Source organism: Mobula birostris, chromosome 5 (assembly GCF_030028105.1).
Source record: "Mobula birostris isolate sMobBir1 chromosome 5, sMobBir1.hap1, whole genome shotgun sequence".
In the NCBI taxonomy this organism is placed as follows: Eukaryota; Metazoa; Chordata; class Chondrichthyes; order Myliobatiformes; family Myliobatidae; genus Mobula; species Mobula birostris.
Window position 1 is genome coordinate 11,670,581 of NC_092374.1, and position 20,342 is coordinate 11,690,922.

Here is a 20,342-nt window from a genome sequence, read left to right on the forward strand (position 1 = left end):
TGGGATGTACTGAGTATTGAGAGTTTTGTAGTTACGTGAGCTTACTGAATAAAGGTTTATTTTGATTTCCAGTTTTGTTCTATCTCCTAGCTTCGGGTGTCATCAGTAGTTATAGATGAGCAAACACAACAGGTAGGTTATAGGGTTGACGCAACATTATGGGCTGAAGGGCCTGTTGTGGCCAGACTGGTTCAAGCTGACAGGAAAGCGACAGTAACTCAAATAACCACACATTACAACAATGGTGTGTGGAAGAACATCTCTGAATGCACAATATGTCGAACCTTGAAGTGGATGGGCTACAGTAGCAGAAGATCATGAACATACACTCAGTGGCCATTTTATAAGGTACTGGAGTATCTCATAAACTGCTGATCTCCTGGGATTTTCACGCATAACCATCTCTTAGAGTTTACAGAGAGTGGTGCGAAAAGCAAAAAAAAAATCCAGTGAGTGGAAGTTTAACTCTGCCAGGGATGGTCCCAAACCCAGCTGAGAAAGGAGGAGGATTGGGCATGGGGCTAGTGACTGCATCCCATAAAAATCCCAGTCCTACAGAAACACCAGAACCTCCAGAGACCCCATCCCTGGGAGAAAAAAGAAGAAGATGGGCTAAATCTGGGAAAAACTTGAAAGGACAGGGGAATCTGGTGAGCGGATATCGACGGTGTATGCCCCAGCAGGAGTGATAGGCTTAAGTAAGAGTGACAGTTCTGTGAGTGAAATCACCTCGTTAATGAGAGAGGTCAGAGGAGAATAGTCAGACTGGTTCAGGCTGACAGGAAGGCGACAGTAACTCAAATAACCATATTACAACAGTGGTGTGCAGAAGAGCGTCTCTAAATGCACAACACATCGAACCTTGAAACGGTGGGCTACAGCAGGAGACCATGTACACTCAGTGTATGTTCATGTATATTCGCGCGCGCGTGTGTGTGTATGTGCGTATACACATTGGGATGTGTACGTATGTTGGACTGCGTGCATGCTCAGCATGGAGTTTGAGAACCGAAGAGCCTATCCCTCCAGTGTACTGTCCCAGGTTCTCTGCCTGTGACTCCCCCAGCAGGGCTAACTAAGGGAGGATTAATCTGTTCCTGGGGCTGAATTAGGTAGCTATCTGTGGGTCTTGGAGTTGGGCAGTTCCGTCTGGGCGGACTGCCTGGGAATGTTCATCCATGAATATACATCCATGCCTGGGTAACTGTGGAAAAAGGACACGAGCATCCACAGGATAGTGAGAGGCGTTTTGAGGGAGTTGATCACTGCACTGTGGGAATAAATAAGGATGGGGCCACACTGGGACAGTGAGTTGTTTACTGTACTCTTTGCTGTTTACATAATTCTACCTTGGACAGTCCCAAGCCCGGCTGAGAAAGGAAAAAGAGCAGGCATGGGGTGAGCCACCCCATTCAGTAAAAACTCAGTGCTACAGAAATGCTAGCAGAAGCTCCAAAGTCCTCATCCCTGGGGGAGGAAGGCTAGAGCAAGAAGATGGGCTACACCTGAAGAGAACACAAAGGACTGGCCCAGGTCAGAGGACTCGGGCAAGGTACGTCAACAGCCTATGCCCCAGTAGGGTGATGGGCTGAATTATGTAAGTTACTGTTTACCTGTGCTATGCACTTAGTCATAGTCATAGTCATACTTTATTGATCCCGGGGGAAAACGGTTTTCGTTACAGTTGCACCATAAATAGTAAATAGTAATAGAACCATAAATAATTAAATAGTAATATGTAAATTATGCTAGTAAATTATGAAATAAGTCCAGGACCATCCTACTGGCTCAGGGTGTCTGGCCCTCCAAGGGAGGAGTTGTAAAGTTTGATGGCTACAGGCAGGAATGACTTCCTATGACGCTCTGTGTTGCATCTCGGTGGAATGAGTCTCTCGCTGAATGTACTTCTGTGCCCAACCAGTACATTATGTAGTGGATGGGAGACATTGTCCAAGATGGCATGCAACTTGGACAGCATCCTCTTTTCAGACACCACCGTGAGAGAGTCCAGTTCCATCCCCACAACGTCACTGGCCTTACGAATGAGTTTGTTGATTCTGTTGGTGTCTGCTATCCTCAGCCTGCTGCCCCAGCACACAACAGCAAACATGATAGCACTGGCCACCACAGACTCGTAGAACATCCTCAGCATCATCCGGGCAGATGTTAAAGGACCTCAGTCTCCTCAGGAAATAGAGACGGCTCTGACCCCTCTTGTAGACAGCCTCAGTGTTCTTTGACCAGTCCAGTTTATTGTCAATTCGTATCCCCAGGTATTTGTAATCCTCCACCATGTCCACACTGACCCCCTGGATGGAAACAGGGGTCACCGGTACCTTAGCTCTCCTCAGGTCTACCACCAGCTCCTTAGTCTTTTTCACATTAAGTTGCAGATAATTCTGCTCACACCATGTGACGAAGTTTCCTACCGTAGCCCCGTACTCAGCCTCATCTCCCTTGCTGATGCATCCAACTATGGCAGAGTCATCCGAAAACTTCTGAAGGTGACAAGACTCTGTGCAGCAGTTGAAGTCCAAGGTGTAAATGGTGAAGAGAAAGGGAGACAAGACAGTCCCCTGTGGAGCCCCAGTGCTGCTGATCACTCTGTTGGACACACAGTGTTGCAAGCACATGTACTGTGGTCTGCCAGTCAGGTAATCAAGAATCCATGACACCAGGGAAGCATCCACCTGCATCACTGTCAGCTTCTCCCCCAGCAGAGCAGGGCGGATGGTGTTGAACACACTGGAGAAGTCAAAAAACATGACCCTCACAGTGCTCGCTGGCTTGTCCAGGTGGGCGTAGACACGGTTCAGCAGGAAGACGGTGGCATCCTCAACTCCTAGTCAGGGGCTGGTTGGCGAACTTCACATGCATTTTGATTTATATTTTAATAACTTATCTGTGGCAATATTTTTGTTTTATGCGCTGTGTGATACATGTTTTGTGGGTCCAGAGGAATGTTGTTTTATTTGGTTGTATGTATGTACAGTCAGATGGCAATAAACTTGAACTTGGACGTGTTAGTTTAGTCCGTTTTGTTTTTATTTGTAATGTGATTGTACAATGGCGTTGCAGTGGTTTGAATTTATAATAAGTATATACTTGTAAAACAAAAGCAGCAGCGATAGGTGGAAAAGGGAAAAACCACCAGAATCATCTAAAGGCATTGCCTCAAAAAGACATCATCCATCATTAAGGATCTCCCCCCTCACCCAGGACATGCCCTCTTCTCATTGCTACCATCAGGGAGGAGGTACAGAAGGCTGAAGGCACTCACTCAACGATTCAGGAACAGCTTCTTTCCCCCCAGCATCAGATGTCTGACTGGAAAATAAACCCATGTACACTACCTCAATATTTTTTGCTTTTCGTACTAATTTAATTTAATTTTTATCTATTTTATTGTAATTTATAGTTTTTGACAAATATTATGTCTTGCACTGTACTGCTGCTGCAAAACAACAAATTTCACGACGCGTGCCGGTGATACTAAACCTGATTTGGTTCTGGTTCTGAATAAAGTTCAGGGGAAGCATTCTGCTTTAAGAGGAGAGCCCTCCCTCGCGCCTGGGTCCTGGGGGTGGAGCAGGTGGTCGGGGAGAGGCGTCAGAGGGCTCCGGCTTCTCTGCTGAGCGGTCCGGGCTGTGGGAGCTCAGCTCAGCGAGCTATTTTGAAAGTGACCCTGAAAGGTTTGCAGCTGTTTACGACCATGACTGAAGATGACGGATTCAGTTGTCGCGGAGGGCCAAGTAAAACTGAGAGACGGGAAAAAGGTTTGTGGATCCGCCGTAGTGGAAAATTAAAAGTTGTTGGCTTGAGCTAAGTGGTATGTGCCGGGCTGCTCTGTTAACTTCGTGTTGTATTTTATTTTACATGAAACTCCAGTGGAAAAATAGATGGCTGGTGCTTCGGAAACCTTCTCCTGTAGCAGGTACACATCCATACTTTCACTCAATAACTATATTTGACTCTGGGGGGAACTGGCAGATAGTTTGTGGGGGGAACTTCTAAAGCATTTGCAACATCTCCAGCTCCTTATTTAGACTGCTGCATTGCACAACTCTTCTGGTTCTTGCCCTACATTGGTTGCCTCCTTTTCATAGAGGAGCACATGTATTATGGACAGGAGAAGGCCACTCTGCCCCAAAAGACTATCCCCCATTCAATCAGATCAATGCTGATCTCACTGTAACCTCAACTCTGCACTGCTGCCTACCCACGCCAACAGAATGTAGAGCAATACAACACAAGTATGGCCCTTCAGCTCACAGTGTTACACTGAGCAAATTAAACTAGAAAGTAAATGCCTAACTAAACTAATCCCTTCTGCCTACACAATGTCCATGTCCCCACCTGAGAGCCTCTTAAACGCCTCCATCGTATCTGCCTCTATACCACCACCCTTGACAGTTCATTCCGTATGAAGTTCAAAGTAAACTTGGGGCAGCATGGTAGTGCAGTGGTTAGCTCAACGCTTTACCGTATCAGCGTCCCAGGTTCAATTCCCAGTGCTGCCTGTAAGGAGTTCGTATGTTCTCCCCGTTTCCTCCGGGTGCTCTGGTTTCCTCCCACAGTCCAAAGACATACTGGCTGGTAGATTAATTAGTCATTGTAAATTGTCCCGTGATCAGGCTAGGTTTAAATCGGGGGATTGCTAGGTGACTTGGAAGAACCTGTTGCATGCTGTATCCCAATAAAAATATAAATAAATTTATTATCAAAATATGAATACCATATACAATGTTGAGATTTATTTTCTTGCGGCAACCAAGAGATTTATTTTCTTGAGGAAAATAAAGAAATACAATAGAATCCATGAAAAACAATGGAATCCAGGGAAAAATGTGTAAAACCTGTTTTACACATGTTTTCATGTTTCAAGAATCTGTCTACAATCCTGCTTTCAATGGATTTTGAGGAACCAATTTCCAAAGACTCACAGCCCACTGAGACCATTTTAAAGATCTTGTTTAAATGGTGATCTCTATGTTTAGATTCTCCCAGAAGAGAAATTGTTTAGAAACTTTTATGCTTCAGTCAAGACTCCTCTCATTCTTCTTAAACTTTCATGGATTCATGTCTAGCCTTTCCTCATTAGATAATTCACTCAATCCAGGTTACAACACATAACTTGGACTGGGTGCGTTGTCTAATGAGGAAAAATTTATAACAATTCCATTTCACTTCCTGTTCCCTGTTCCAAATATTTTTCTCCAAAAAATGGAAAATTAATTTGAATTGTGTAACTATCAGATAACAAAATAAAAACTGTGGGCGTGCAGCAGCTGTAACGATATGAGAGTTACAAAGTGATCCACAATGGCAAATAGGTTAAGGAACGTTGACTTGCTGCACGATGAAAATCTCACACTAAATCTGAATCAGGTTTATTATCGCCAACGTATGTCGTGAAATTTGTTGTTTTGTGGCAACGGGGCAGTGTAATACATAAAATAAACCTCTAGAAGTCACAATTAAAAATAGTGCAAAAGTGGAATAGTGAATTTGTGATTTTGTTTTATTTCGAGATACAGCATGGAACAGGCCCTTCTGGTGCAATGAGCCTACATGCAGCAGCCCACCTATTTAACCCCAGCCTAATCACCAGACGGTTTACAATGACCAATTAACCTACTAACCGGTATGTCTTAGGACTGTGGGAGGAAACCGGAGCACCCGGAGGAAACCTGGGAAGAGCATATAAATTCTTTACAGGCAGAATTGATTTCCGAACTCAGACACCCAGAGCTGTAATAGCATTGTGCTAACCATTACACTGCCGTGGCACTCCTGTGGGATCCATATCCAGCTCCCACATCCATCCTATAATGAGGCAACCAAAACTGAATGCAATACTCCACGTGTCATTTAACCACAACTTTACTGAGGTGCAACATTACCTCGTGACCCTATGGGTCCCATGGGTTCATAGATATATCTTTTTGATTAATGTATTTTATTATATGATGCTCACTATTTTTAACTTTAAGGGTCGGCGGCAAACCAACCTGACCAGTTCAGGTGGTCTGATAGTGTCTGAGTTGCTTGTGATTCAGAGTTAAACAGCATGGAAACGGCCTTTCTGCCCAACTCATTCATGCTGATAAAATTGCTTGCTTGAGCTAGTCCCATTTGCCTGCATTTGGTCCCTCTAAACTTTTCCTTGCCCATGAACCCGTCAAAATGTCCCTTTAAATGCTGCAGTTGTACCTGCCTTTACCACTTCCTCGGGCAGCTCGTTCCATGTACCCACCATCCTCTGTGTAGGAAAAACCTGTCCCAAGTGTCTCCTTTCACCCTCAAATCTCAATTTAGACTCTCCTCCTACATTCCCAAAGATGTACGGGTTAGGGTTAGGGAGTTGTGGGCACGCGATGATGCCGCTGGAAGCGTGGTGACACTTGCAGACCTCTCCCAGCACAGTGTCGGACCGTGTTGGTTGTTGACACATTTCACTGTATGTTTTGATGTTTTGCTTTAAGTGTGACAAACAAAGCCAACCTATTAGATCTTCCCCTACTCTGGGGGGTAAAAGACTGTGAGCATTCACTTCTGCACTGCATAATTTGATAAACCTCTTTAAGGTCACTCCTTAACACTCTCGTGCTCCGGGGAAAATAAAGCCCAGTCAGTTTCTCCTTATAATTCCAGTCCATCCTTTCAGTAAGGTCTTTTAGAACTGCCCTACAAACTAAGTCTGTTGGTTTCTTCCTATTCAAAAATATAAGTCCTGATTTCTTTTTGCTTTTGTTTACCATTCTGTGGTGTTTTATTGTGAATTCAGACATCATTCTTTAGCTCTGAGTGTGTTACTGAAGGTGTATGCACTACCAGAGAAACAGACTTCAAATAAACTGGGTTTCTACTTGATGGACTTCAGAAGCACTGGGAGAGGATGAATCTCATTGAAACCTCCTGGATATGGAAAAGCTTGGATAGAGTGAGTGTGGAGAGGTTGTTTCCATTAGTGAGGCAGTCTATGATCTGAGGGCACAGTCTCGGAATAAAGGGACATCCCTTTAAAACTGAGGTGAGGAGGAGGTTCTTCGAACAGAGGCTGGTGAAATTGTGGAATTTGATGCCACAGAGGGCTGTGGAGGCCAAGTCATTGGGTGTCTTTAAGGCAGAGACTGATGAACTCTTGATTGGTGGGGGGGGGGGGCGGTGGGTAGGGTGAGGTCCAAGGGTTATGAGGGAGAAGGTGAGAGAATAGGGTTGAAAAAAAGTCAGCTATGATTGAATGGTATTGCAGGCTTAATGGGCTGAATGGCCTAGTTCTGTTCCTATATCCTATGCCTTATGTTATTGATAAAGTGTCTAGAACAGGGGTTCCCAACCTTTTTTAATCCCATGGACCGATACCATTACGCAAGGGGTCCATGGACCACAGGTTGGGAGCTCCTGGTCTGGAATGATTAAGAGAAACTTGGCTGCATGGATTCAGGAGAAACTCAGCAGGCTAGACAGCATCCGTGGAAAAGAGTACAGTCAGCGTTTTGGGTCGAGACCCTTCAGCAGGACTGGAAAGAAAAAGATCCAGCTGAAGGGTCTCGGCCCAAAACGTCAGCTGAACTCTTTTCCCTAGGTGCTGCCTGGCCTGCAGCATTTTGTGTGTGTTGCTCAGATTTCCAGCATCTGCAGGTTTTCTCTTGCTTGTGCATGGATTCAGAATTGTCTTGCCCACAGAAGGCAGATGGAGTGCATTCTGCCTGGAAGTTTGTGACCAGTGATGTTCCACGGGGATCCCTGCCCTTTGAATTCTGTAAAAGTGGCCTGGATGAGGAAGTAGAAGGGTGGATTAATAAGTTTGCAGATGACGTGAGCATCTGTGGTGTTCTGGATGGTGTAGAAGGTTATCACAGGTTATATTGGGACATTGAGAGGTTGCAGAACTGGGTTGAGAATTGGCAGATGAAATTCAACCGAGAAAAGTGTGGAGTGTGAACACTTTAGAAGATCAAACTTGAAGGTAAAATACAAGGTTAGTGACAGGATTCTTGGCAACGTGGAGGACAAGAAGGATCTTAGGATCCAAGTCCTTAGATCCCTCAAAGTTGCCATTCAAATTGATAGGGTGGTTAAGAACTGATAAAGACATGTTGGTCTTTATTAGTTGGGGGATTGAGTTCAAGAGCCACGAGGTAATATTGTGAGTCTGTTGGGGTCATCTATTGCATCCGGTGCTCCCGGTGCAGCCTCCTCTACATCGGTAAAACCCGATGCAGATTGCGGGACCGCTTTGTCGAGCACCTCCGCTCCATCCGCCAAGACAGACAGGATCTCCCAGTTGCCACCCACTTCAACTCTGCTTCACGTTCCCATTCGGATATGTCCATACATGGTTTCCTCTACTGCCATGATGAGGCTAAACTCAGGTTGGAGGAGCAACACCTCATATACCATCTAGGTAGTCTCCAGCCCCTTGGTATGAACATAGAATTCTCCAACTTCCAGTAATTCCCTTCCTCTATCCTTATTTCACTCTGCCCCCTCCCCTAGCTGCCTATCACCTTCCTCATGGTTCTGCCTCCTTCTACTACCCATTGTGTTTTCCCCTATTCCTTCTTCACCTTTCCTGCCTATCCCCTCCCTGCTTCCCCTCCCTCACCCCTTTATCTTTCCCCTTACTGGTTTTTCACCTGGAACCTACCAGCCTTCTCCTTCCCACCATCCCTCCACCTTCTTTATAGGGCCTCTGCCCCCCTCCCCCTTCAGTCCTGACGAAGGGTTCCGGCCCGAAACGTTGACTGATTGTTTCCACGGATGCTGCCCGACCTGCTGAGTTCTTCCAGCGTGTTGTGAGTGTTGCTTTGACCCCAGCATCTGCAGAGTATTTTGTGTGTAGGTAATGTTGCAGCTGTTTAAGACCCTGGTGAGAGCACACTTGGAATATTGTGTTCAGTTCTGGTTGCCTCATCATAGCAACAATGTTGAATCTTTCGAGAGGGTACAGAGGAGATTTACCAGGATGCTGCTTGTATTAGAGAACATGTCTTATGAAGAAAGGTTGAGCGAGCTAGGGCTTTTCAGTCTGGGTGAAGGAGGATGAGAAGTGACTTGATAGAGGTGTATAAGATGATCAGAGACATAGGTAGTGGACAGTCAGGGCAGGAAAGACTAATACGACAGGACATATTTTCAAAGTGATTGGAGGGAATGCCGGAGGGATATGAGAGGTAGGATTTTGTACGGTGTATTTGTGGAGTGCGCTGTTAGAGTGGTGGTAGAGGCAGATACGTACATTAAGGACAGTTAAGAGACTCTTAGATTAGATTATGAGGACACTCAGTCCTCATTTATCGTCATTTAGAAATGCATGCATTAAGAAATGATAGGCACAGTGATGCAAGTAAAATGGAGGGTTATGTAGGAGGGAAGGGTTAAATTGATTGTGGAGCAGCTTAATGGGTCAGCACAACGTTGTGGCCTGAAGGGCCTCTACTGTGCTGTAATGTTCTATGTTCTAATGTGCTTAGAAGATGAGATGGAGAAGGGTGTGAGGAAGATTGTGAGGGGCAAAATTTCCACACTGGCTCAGATGGGTTGAAAGGCCTGTTTCTGTTCTGTGGATAGAGTTATGTTTGATTTGTGACAGCCCCCGCCCTCAACTTCTGCAGCTCTTCTGAGGTTTTTTTTGGCAAGCGTTTACTGATGGCTTTGAAAAGATTTCCAAAAAGTCCAGTTAAAAGCAAACAAAACAGTTTTAAGATTTTAATGCCAGTGTGTAACTAGAGAAGATAGTGAAAACAGAGACTCCAGGCCTGAGCTGGTGTGTGATACCAGGTTGCTCAGACACTCTTGTTAAGGTGCAGTTAATATCAGAAATAGGCAAAAGGTGTCAAACCAAAGTGAGCAGGGCAGCAGTCTTTGATGTATCACCTGTGGACTTTAACCTCCCACTGAATGCAGTACTTAAGATGAAGGAGGGGAGATCTTACTGAGGCAAACAAAATTCTGAGGGGTATAGATAGGGTAAATGTATGCAGGCTGTTTCCCTCAGTTTGAGTGAGAATAGAACTGGAAGTATGAGTTAAGGGTGAAATACTTAAGGGGAATCTGAGGGAGAACTTCTTCACTCAGAAGGTGCCAGTGGAAGTAGTGAACATGAACTCGATTGCAACATTTAAGAGAAGTTTGGATAGGTACATGGATGAGAGGGATATAGAGAGCTATGGGCCGATGGACTAGACGGAATAACAGTTTAGCACAGACTAAATGAGATGAGGAGTCTGTTTCTGTGCTGTAGTGTTGTACCTCTCTGTGACCTGAACTTTGTAGCAAAGGCATAAACATCTCTGAATTACAGCAATAAATAATTAGTGCAAAGAAAGGAATAATGAGGTATTGTTTAAGGACTGTTCAGAAATCTGATGACAGAGGGAAGAAGCTCTTCCTGGATCATTGAGTGTGTGTCTTCCGGCCCCTGTACCTTCTCCCTGTTGGTAGCATTGAGAAGAGGGTATGTACCGAATGTTGAAGTTGGTATGGATGCCTCCTCCTCTTGAAGGTGTCCTCGATGGTGGAGAAGTTGTGCCCATGATGGAACTGGATGAATTTACAACCCTCTGCTGCTTTTTCTGATCCTCTGCATTGAGACCGCCATACTAGGCAGTGATACACCAGTCAAAATGCTCTCCACTGCACATCTATAGAAATTTGCAAGAGCCTTCTGAAGCAAAGCCACTGGGATGCCTCCTCATGACTGCATCGATGTGTTGGGACCAAGATAGATCCTTTCAGATGTTGACATCCAGGAATTTGAAGCTGCTCACCCTATCCACTGCTGACTGCTCAATGAGGATTCTCCTGATTTCCCCTTCCTGAAGTCCACACCCAATTCCTTGGACTTCCTGGTATTGAATGTGAGGTTCTTGTTGAGACAACACTGAACCATCTCCTGTACGCCTCCTGATTGCCACCTCAGACAACAGTGGTGTCATCAGTGAATTTATAAGTAATGTTTGACCTGTGATTAGCTCCGCAGTTATGAGCGTAGAGGGGGTAGAGCAGTGGGCTAAGTACTGGACGTTCTCTGTCCTGCTGTCCACTTTCTTTTTTTATTATCTTTTTTTCTTAATTTTATTTTTATTTGGATAAGGAATTCACAAATATCATGTACTTTTTTCACACATATAACCTTTTCCATTTTTTTATATGTATAAAACTACAATTATTTATACATTCTTAAGTACACATTGAGATGATAGTACATAATTATCTATTTAAATGTTTATTTTCCTTTTATATCATCTCAATGTGTACCTGCTGTCCACTTTCAAAGTCAAAGTAAATTTATTATCGAAGTACTTATATATCTCCATGTACAACTCTGAGATTTGTTTTCTTGTGGGCATTCACAAAAAATCCAAAGAAACAAAAAAAGCAATGAGTAACGAACATGAGATGAAGGATCCTTCAAAGTGAGCCCATGGGTTGTGGGAAGAGTTCAGCACTGGGGTGAGTGAAGTTGAGGGGTAATAACTGCTCCTCAAGCTGGTGGTGTGGGACCTAAGGCTCCTGTACCCCCTCCCTGAAGGCAGCAGCGAGAATGGAGCACCACCTGGGTGGTGGAGGTTCTTGATGGATGCTGCTGTCCATGCAGATGTGCTCAATGGTGGGGAGGGCTTTGCTTGTAATAAACTGGGCTGTATACACTGCTTTTTGTAATCTTTTGCACTCAAGGGCATTGGCGTTTCCACACCTGCAGTGATACAACCACTGCACACCTATAGAAGTTTTGTCAAAGTTAGATGACATGCCGAGTCTTTACAAATTTCTTAGAAAGTATGAAGATGGCACCAGTGAACAACACGCCCGAGGACGACATCCTTCAGACGGTTCACGAAACTACTTCTTTCTCTTTTTCAACATCTTCTTTTTCTTTCAACTGTGGTTCTGCTACTGTTGAAGCCTGTGATCTACATCTTGGTGGTGTATTATCTGGCTGATCGAGTGATCTGGCACTCTACTGTCTCCGAGGGGATTTGATTAGGTTTCGAGCAAAGTGTGATCTTGAGGCCAAGAAGCTTGGAGATGAGGCTTGAGGCTGTAATTGACTCCATCTCTTGCTGATTAAAGCATTGAGGAAAATTGAAATCGTCGGGGTGAGCGCGGAAGGCGAGCGAGTGTTCAGCGCCGTCCATAAGCCTCTCACCCATAGCTGCCGGAGGAAGGTCCCTGTGTTAGAATGGTGCCTCTCCCACTCCCGCTTCTTCCTCCCTCCTCCTGCCCATCCCCTTGCCCCTCCCCACCCTCTCCTCCCCCTCCCCCCCCTTCCTCTCTCCCGCCCCCACTCCTGCTGGAGTATAGCGCCAGAGTCTTGAGCAAAGTTTAATCAACAGGGTTTGTGGATTGGACTGGTTACTTTGTGTAGCTCACGTTATGGAGTGTTTCTGGTTTCTGGTCGCTCCTTTTTTTTGCAATTTTGTGTAATTTTGATCAGGGTGGTCTGCAGATAACGACTGCCACAGCGCTAGATTGAACTGAACTGAGCTGAACTATAGTGAATACCCGGACTCTTTCAATGACTTTGTGGTTGGGTGTTTTTCACTCTTTTTTTGCTATTTTTGTGACTTGGTTTTTTTTGCTCATTGGGGGTTTGATGTTTTTCCTTGAGCGGGCATCGTGATTTTCTTTGGCTGTTTGTGGGGAGGCAACAAAGAACAACTAAACAAGAAATAAGGAAAGGGAAGATAGAGCCCTTTCCTCTAAAAACAGATAGCAAAAGACCAAAATTCTCTAGACTCTGGGCAGGTCCCGGCAGATTGGAAGACAGCAAATGTCATGCCACTTTTTAAAAAAGGATGTAGGCAAAAGACAGGCCAGTTAGCTTAGCATCTGTAGTCGGGAAAATGCTTGAGGCTGTCATTAAGGATAAACAGCGAAATATTTAGAAAGGAGTGGTTCCATTAGACAAACACAGCACAGATTCAGAGAGGGCAGGTCCTGTTTGACAAACTTACTGGAGTTCTTTGAGGACATAATGAGTGCAGTGGAAAGAGGGGAACAGGTGGATGTCGTATACTTGGATTTCTAGAAGGCATTTGATAAGGTGCCGCACAAGAGACTTATAAATAAGATACGGATGCATGGAGTTGGAGAAAGTGTATTGGCATGGATAGTGGATTGGTTAACCAATAGAAGGCAGAGAGTTGGCCTAAATGGGTGTTTATACGGTTGGCAGTCAGTGGTGAGTGGGGAGCCGCAGGGGTTGGTGCTGGGCTCGCAGCTGTTTACCATTTACTTTGATGATTTGGAAGAGGGTACTGAGTGTAGCGTAGCAAATTTTGCTGATGACACTAAACTGAGTGGAAAAGCAAATTGTACAGAGGATGTGGAGAGTCTGCAGAGGGATATAGATAGGTTAAGTGAGTGGGCCAAGGTCTGGCAGATGGAATACATCGTCGGTAAATGCAAGATCATCCACTTTGGAAGGAGTAATAGAGGAGCAGATTATTATTTAAATTGTGAAAGATTGCAGCATGCTGTTGTGCAGAGGGACTTGGGAGTGCTTGTTCATGAATCGCAAGAAGTTGGCTTGCAGGTGCAACAGGTTATTAAGAAGGCAAACAGAATGCTGCCCTTCATTGCTAGAGGGATTGAATTCAAGAGCAGGGAGGTCATGCTGCAATTGTACAGGGTACTGGTGAGGCTGCACCTGGAGTACTGTGTGCAGTTCTGGTCTCCACACTTGAGGAAGGATATTCTGGCTTTGGAGGCAGTGCAGAGGAGATTCACCAGGTTGACTCCAGAAATGAAGGGGTTAACCTATGAGGAGAGATTGAGTCGCCTGGGACTATACTCTCTGAAATTCAGAAGAATGAGAGGGGATCTTATAGAAACATACAAAATTTTGGAAGGGATAGATAAGATAGAAGTAGGAAAGTTGTTTCCATTAGTAGGTGAGACTAGAACTAGGGGACATTGCCTCAAGATTCAGGGGAGAAGATTTAGGATGGAGATGAGGAAAAACTATTTTTCCCAGAGAGTGGTGAATCTGTGGAATTCTCTGCCCAGGGAAGCAGTTGAGGCTTCCTCATTAAATATATTTAAGGAACAGTTAGATAGATTTTTACATAGTAGGGGAATTAAGGGTTATGGGGAAAAGGCAGGTAGATGGAGCTGAGTTTATGGACAGATCAGCCATGATCTTATTGAATGGCGGGGCAGGCTCGATGGGCCGGATGGCCTACTCCTGCTCCTATTTCTTATGCTCTTATGAGTCAAAGCTCAGGGTTGTATACTGCATACACACTTTGATCATAAATGTACTTTGAATCTTTGAAAGCAGACGAGCTGTCGTGTTTAATTTGCAATGGCACTTGTCTGCTGGGCCCAGGACAGACCCTCAGAAATGATAACACCGAGGAATTTAAAGTTGCTGGCTCTCTCCACTTCTGATGCCTGATGAGGACTGACTCACGGACCTCTGGTTTCCTCCTGTAATCAATAACCAGCTCCTTTGGTGACCGCAGTTGTGAAATGTCTCTCTGCGAGCGGGGTGGGGGGCTGTAGATTTATCTCGGAGGGCAGTGTCTCTTCGACAGAAGGTGAAACTGAGCTGCAGTGTGAGTGAATCTTGTGAATGGATTAGGAATCTTTGAAGTGCCTGTTTTCTGCAGCTGTTTGTGCGGCAGCTGCTCTGCTGGGCCGAGGCCGGGCGGAGAAACGCACTCCTGTCAGTCAGCATGGGCTGGAGGGAGGAGGGTGCTGTCAGTCAGCACGGGCAGGGAGAGGGGCTGGAGGGAGCGGGGGGTCCTGTCAGTCAGTACGGGCTGGAGGGAGGGGGGGGCTGTCAGTCAGCACGGGCAGGGAGAGGGGCTGGAGGGGGGGGGCCTGTCAATCAGCACGGGCTGGAGGGAGGGGGGGGCTGTCAGTCAGCACGGGCAGGGAGAGGGGCTGGAGGGGGGGGGCCTGTCAGTCAGCACGGGCAGGGAGAGGGGCTGGAGGGAGGGGGGGTCCTGTCAATCAGCACGGGCTGGAGGGAGGGGGGGGTCCTGTCAGTCAGCACGGGCAGGGAGAGGGGCTGGAGGGAGGGGGGCTCCTGTCAGTCAGTACAGGCTGGAGGGAGGGGGGGCTGTCAGTCACCACGGGCAGGGAGAGGGGCTGGAGGGAGGGGGGACTGTCAGTCAGCACGGGCAGGGAGAGGGGCTGGAGGGAGGGGGGGGGGTCCTGTCAGTCAGCATGGGCAGGGAGAGGGGCTGGAGGGAGGAGGGGACGGAGCACTGAGGGGAGGCAGGAGGAGGGGGTACAGAGGGAGTGAGAGGGGTACTGAGGGGTCAGGGGTTGCAGCAGAAGTGGAAGCAGATGGAGGGGTCAGAGGGAAGGAGAGGGGCCCTGATGAGGGAGGGGGGACTGGGGGAGGGAAATAGTAATGAAAAGAGGGAGACTGACTGAGGGAAGGAGGAAGAGGGTGGATTCTGGAAGAGGCAGGGTGAGGGACACTGATGGGGGGGTTGAAATGAGGGAGACGAGGGCTGAGGGAAGGTGGGACAGAGGCACTGAGGAATGGGCGTGGGATGTATGAAGGGGACAGACTGAGTGAAGTGGGGGGGAGAGAGAGAGTCTGGAGGGATGGGCACTGACGGGGCAAAATGAAGGAAAGGAGATTGGGGAGAGGGCAGACTAGGGTTGCCAACTTTCTCACTCCTGAATAAGGGACAAACGTAGCAGTCAAATACACTTGTATTTACCCCGAGAAAGACTACCATGACCATGAAGCCTTGCACGGGCACCTGCGTGCGCATGCGTGACGTGCACATATGTGACCTGCGCATGCATGTTTTTTCTACAAATCGGTTTTGGCTTAATCTTCGCAGACACGAGGAAATCTGCAGATGCTGGAAATTCAAGCAACACACACAAAAAATGCTGGAAAAATAGTCCTGACGAAGGGTCCCGGCCGGAAATGTTGACTGTACCTCTTCCTATAGATGCTGCCTGACCTGCTGCGTTCACCAGCATTTTTTATGTGTGTTGGCTTAATCTTCCCAATTCTATTAAGTGAAACTACACTGTACATACATTATTTCTACTTTATATAGGCTGTGTGTTTATCATATCATTCCTGCTTTTACATATGTTAGTGTTATTTTAGGTTTTATGTTATTTGGTATGATTTGGTAGGTTATTGGGTCTGGGAACGCTCAAAAATTATTCCTATATAAATTAATGGTAATTGCTTCTTCGCTTCACGCCATTTCGGCTTACGGACGGTTTCATAGCAACGCTTTACCTTAGCAGGGGGAATACGGGACAAGGGCAGTGCCGTATGGGACAAACCAATTTAGCCCAACATACGGGACGTTCCGGTTAATACGGGACAGTTGGCAACCCTAGGGCAGACTGAAGAACAGATGGAAGGAGAAGGGGTTGGGGGGGACAGTGGGAGGGGGATCTGGAGGAGGGAGGGAATGTGTGACCTGGGAGGAGGAAAGGTGAGGGGGGCACTGAGGGAGGAGGATGTCTGGGATAGGGGGACTGTATTGGGGGGGAGGTGAGGGTGAGGGGATGGATACAGAGTGAGATTTGTGGAGCAGAGTGAGGGGAGGAGAATAGAGAACTCTCCCATCATGAAAAAGACAATTTCTACCCTGCTGTTATAAAACTAAGTAATTCACTAGTACGCTAAGATGGACTCTTGACTTTATATTCTGCATTGTTATTGCTTTACCTTCTGATCTGTATGAACAGTATACGTGACAAGCTGTTCACAGTATATCACTACATGTGACCATCATAAACCAATTGCAAAGGAACGATCGTTCGGGAGTGTATTGCAAGGGATATAAGAGACATGAATGGGGCAGGGCAGTTTATATATATTACTTTGTAATATCTAACCCTCTCACATGATTCTGGTCAGTATATCTCCACCCCTCCTCTGCCCCCCTTGTCGAAAGGCACACCATCCCTTATCCCAATATGTCCCACCTCTGGGGATGAAACCTGGAGTGTAGTGGGTTGTCTCCTGTGAGTGACGTTCTTCCTTGTGATAGAGACCGTTCACACTTTGATATCGAAGCCTAGTAAAACAAATCCTTTGCAGAAATGCAAATTGTTGGAAGACCTCACTGTATCAGGCGGCATGTATGAGGGGAGATGGACAGCTGTTGGATAGTCATCCAGATGAAGGGTCTCAACTTAAATCACTGATTGTCCATTTCTCCCCAGTTCGTCCAGTACAGGGGTTCCCAATGTGGGGTCCACAGACACCCCTGTGAAGAGTAGGGGTCCATGGCATAGAGAAGATTGGGAACCCCTGCTCCATGAGTTGGTTTTTGCTCCAGATTCCAGCATCTGTGTCTAACCCTTTGCTCTCTCTTTTCTTTCCTGAAGACTCACACTCAACGATTCAGGAACAGCTTCTTCCTCTCCGCCATCATGTTTCTGAATGGCCCATGAACTCATAAACTACCTCATTAATTCCTTTTCTTGCAGCTTTTATTTATTTTGTAATTTATTGTCTTTGCATGGCACTGCTGCTCCAGAACTACAAATTTCATGAGAATAAATCAGTGGTAAGATTGTTAAATGTCATTTCCAATACACAAGTGTAAAGGAAAATGAAATAATGGTTACTCCAGATCCAATACAATACAAAAAAAACCACTAAGATAAAGAACGCAATAATAACAAAGCACAATAAATATGAATACATGAGATAGCTTATATGAGTAGATTGGACAGGAAAGGAATGGAGGGTTATGGGCTGAGTGCAGGTTGGTGGGACTAGGTGAGAGTAAGAGTTCGGCACGAACTAGAAGGGCCGAGATGGCCTGTTTCCGTGCTGTAATTGTTATATGTTATATGGTTATATTGTATGTCTATAAAGTGACAATAGGCAATAATAAATCTGATTCCCCATTCTTTTTATTCCCTTTTAACTTTTTTTCATTTTCTCTTCACTTTCTTTGTTGCATTTTCACACTCCCTGCTCTACTTTCCCTCTCTTCCTCTTTTCCTCTCTTCCCTCTCTTCCTTCTTTTCCTCTCTTCCTCCATTTCCTCTCTCCTTTCCCTCTCTTCTCTCCTTTTCCTCTCTTCCTCTCTTCCTCCTTTTCCTCTTCTTCTCTCCTTCCCTTTGTTTTCCCTCCTGCCTGTATGTGACCCAAGGGGGGAGCCTTGTTGAGGTGAAATATTCATTGTACGTCCTTTTTCCTGCGCTTCTTTGTGAACACAGGTCCAAGAGTCAGAGTCATAGAGCCACACAGCAAGGAAAAAGGCCTTTAGGCCAAACTTTCCATGCCGCCAAGCTACTATTTGTCCCTGTTTGGCCCATTTCCTATCTGTGTACCTGTCCACATTCCTTCTGAATGTTATTAATGCACGTGGTTCAACCACTTCCCTTAGGCATTTCATTCCATATATTGACCACCCTCTGGGTGGAAGAAGTTGACCCTCACGTTCCCCTCCCCTTTCACCCTAAACCCGTGCCTCTAGTTCTTGATTCCCCAAACTTGGGGGAAAAAATGCTATCTATGCCCCCCCTGATGATTTATACACCTCAAGAAGATCACCCCTCATTCTCCTACGCTAACCTGCACAACCTCTCTCCATAACTCTGTCCCTCGAGTACTGGGCGAACATCCTCTGCACGCTTTCCAGCTTAATGACACAATATTCCAAATGTAGCCTCACCAATGATTTGTGCAACTGCGACATAACATCTCAACTTCTATACTGATGAAGGCAAGAGTGCCAAAAGCCTCCTTCACTACTCTAACTATCTCTGACCCTCATTCAGAGAACCATGTACTTGTACCACTAGGTTCCTCCAACATTCTCCAAAGTCCAAAGTAAATTTATTATCAAAGTACGTAGAACCCTGAACAAGAGAAAATCTGTAGATGTTGGAAATCCAAGAAATACACACAAGATATTAGAGGAACTCAGCAGGCCAGGCAGCATCTGTGGAAAAGAATAAACAGTTGTTGTTTCAGGCCTAGACCCTTCAGCAGGACTGAGATTCTGAGAGTCATTTTCTTGTGGGCATACTCAATAAGTCTATGGAATAGTAACCATAACAGAACCAATGAAAGACCCAGGGCCCTACCTTTCATTGTGAAGTTCAAATGCTGATTTGCAACACCTCACACCATCTGAAGATTCAAGATGCTCCAATATTTATCACATATGTGTACATTGAAACATTTGCATTACAACCAACACACCCAGGACTGTGCTGGGGGCAAGTGTCACCACACATTCTGGCACCGACCACAATTTGCCCTTCCACGGTCCACTTACTCTGCTGATCAAGATCCCTCAATAATTCAAATTTCAAAGTAAATTTATTATTAAAGTACATATATATCTCCCTTACTACTGTAAGATTTGTTTTCTTTGGGCTATCACAGAAAATACAAAGAAACACAATAGAATCAATGATAAAACTGTACATGGACAACAACCAATGTGCAAAAGCCACCAAATTATGCAAATGCAAAAAAGAAAAAATAATAGAAATAAATATTGAGAACTTCGGTTGTGGAGTCCTTGAAAGTGATTCCGTGAGTTTTGAAGTCAGTTCAGTGATGGGGTGAGTGAAGTTATCCTCTCTGGTTCAAGAGCCTGATGTTTGAGGGGCAATAGCTGTTCCTGAACCTGGTGGTGTGGGTCCTAAGGCTCCTGTACCTCCCTCAACAGTGAGATGAAAGCATGGCCAGGATGGTGGGGGTCCTTGACGATGGATGCTGCTTTCCTGCAACAGCGCTCCTTTGTCGGTGTGCTCAATGGTGGGGAGGGCTTTACCCACGATGGACTGGGCTGTATCGGTAATTCTTGATAATCATCTTCACTGCCTAACTGTCTTGTTCACTGTCATGTTTTCAGATTGCTTGCTGATGCTGGTGTTCAAAGACAAGACTGAAAAGAGTCGAGGGAACAAGGAGAGGAGCAGTGTGGTCCTGGAGGATATATGTGGTTTAGAGCCCGGACTTTCATTTGAAGGAGTGAATCACATCCTTGCAATAATCTGTCTGGGGCAAACTGTGTTGCTGGCATTTGAAAACAAAGATACCATGTGTGCCTGGGACATACGGACTTGCTACAGCCTTGGAGAAGGTAGCTGAGAATCAGAGATGCCAATTGAAACCATTTTTTAAAATTTCATAATGTATTCTTCTCTTATTCAGCCCAGGTAATTTGCATATGCATCCACAAACATAGGAGACACTTCACATGTGTTAAACCACTAGGAAGCACTTTATTAGAGCCAGCACAAATGCAATTCAGACAGAGAAACAGGTGTCTGCAGGAGCAGCAGTACAGAAAGCAAAATAACTCTTATCCACTAAACAAACCGATCTCCACAATGTTGGAGGGGAGCCACAGACCCGA

The 20,342-nt window shown here is 45.7% G+C and overlaps 1 protein-coding gene across 1 annotated transcript in view; it reads left to right on the top strand.

The window, feature by feature from the left end:
- Positions 1-3,698: 3,698 nt before the first annotated feature.
- dok7b (docking protein 7b) overlaps positions 3,699-20,342 on the top strand; it is a 101,969-nt gene continuing 85,325 nt past the window's right edge. The window contains exons 1-3 of the mRNA XM_072257439.1: positions 3,699-3,776; positions 3,889-3,934; positions 19,836-20,066. Coding sequence (XP_072113540.1) covers positions 3,723-3,776; positions 3,889-3,934; positions 19,836-20,066 — 331 coding nt within the window. The 5' untranslated portion in view covers positions 3,699-3,722. The remainder of the gene's footprint in view (positions 3,777-3,888; positions 3,935-19,835; positions 20,067-20,342) is intronic.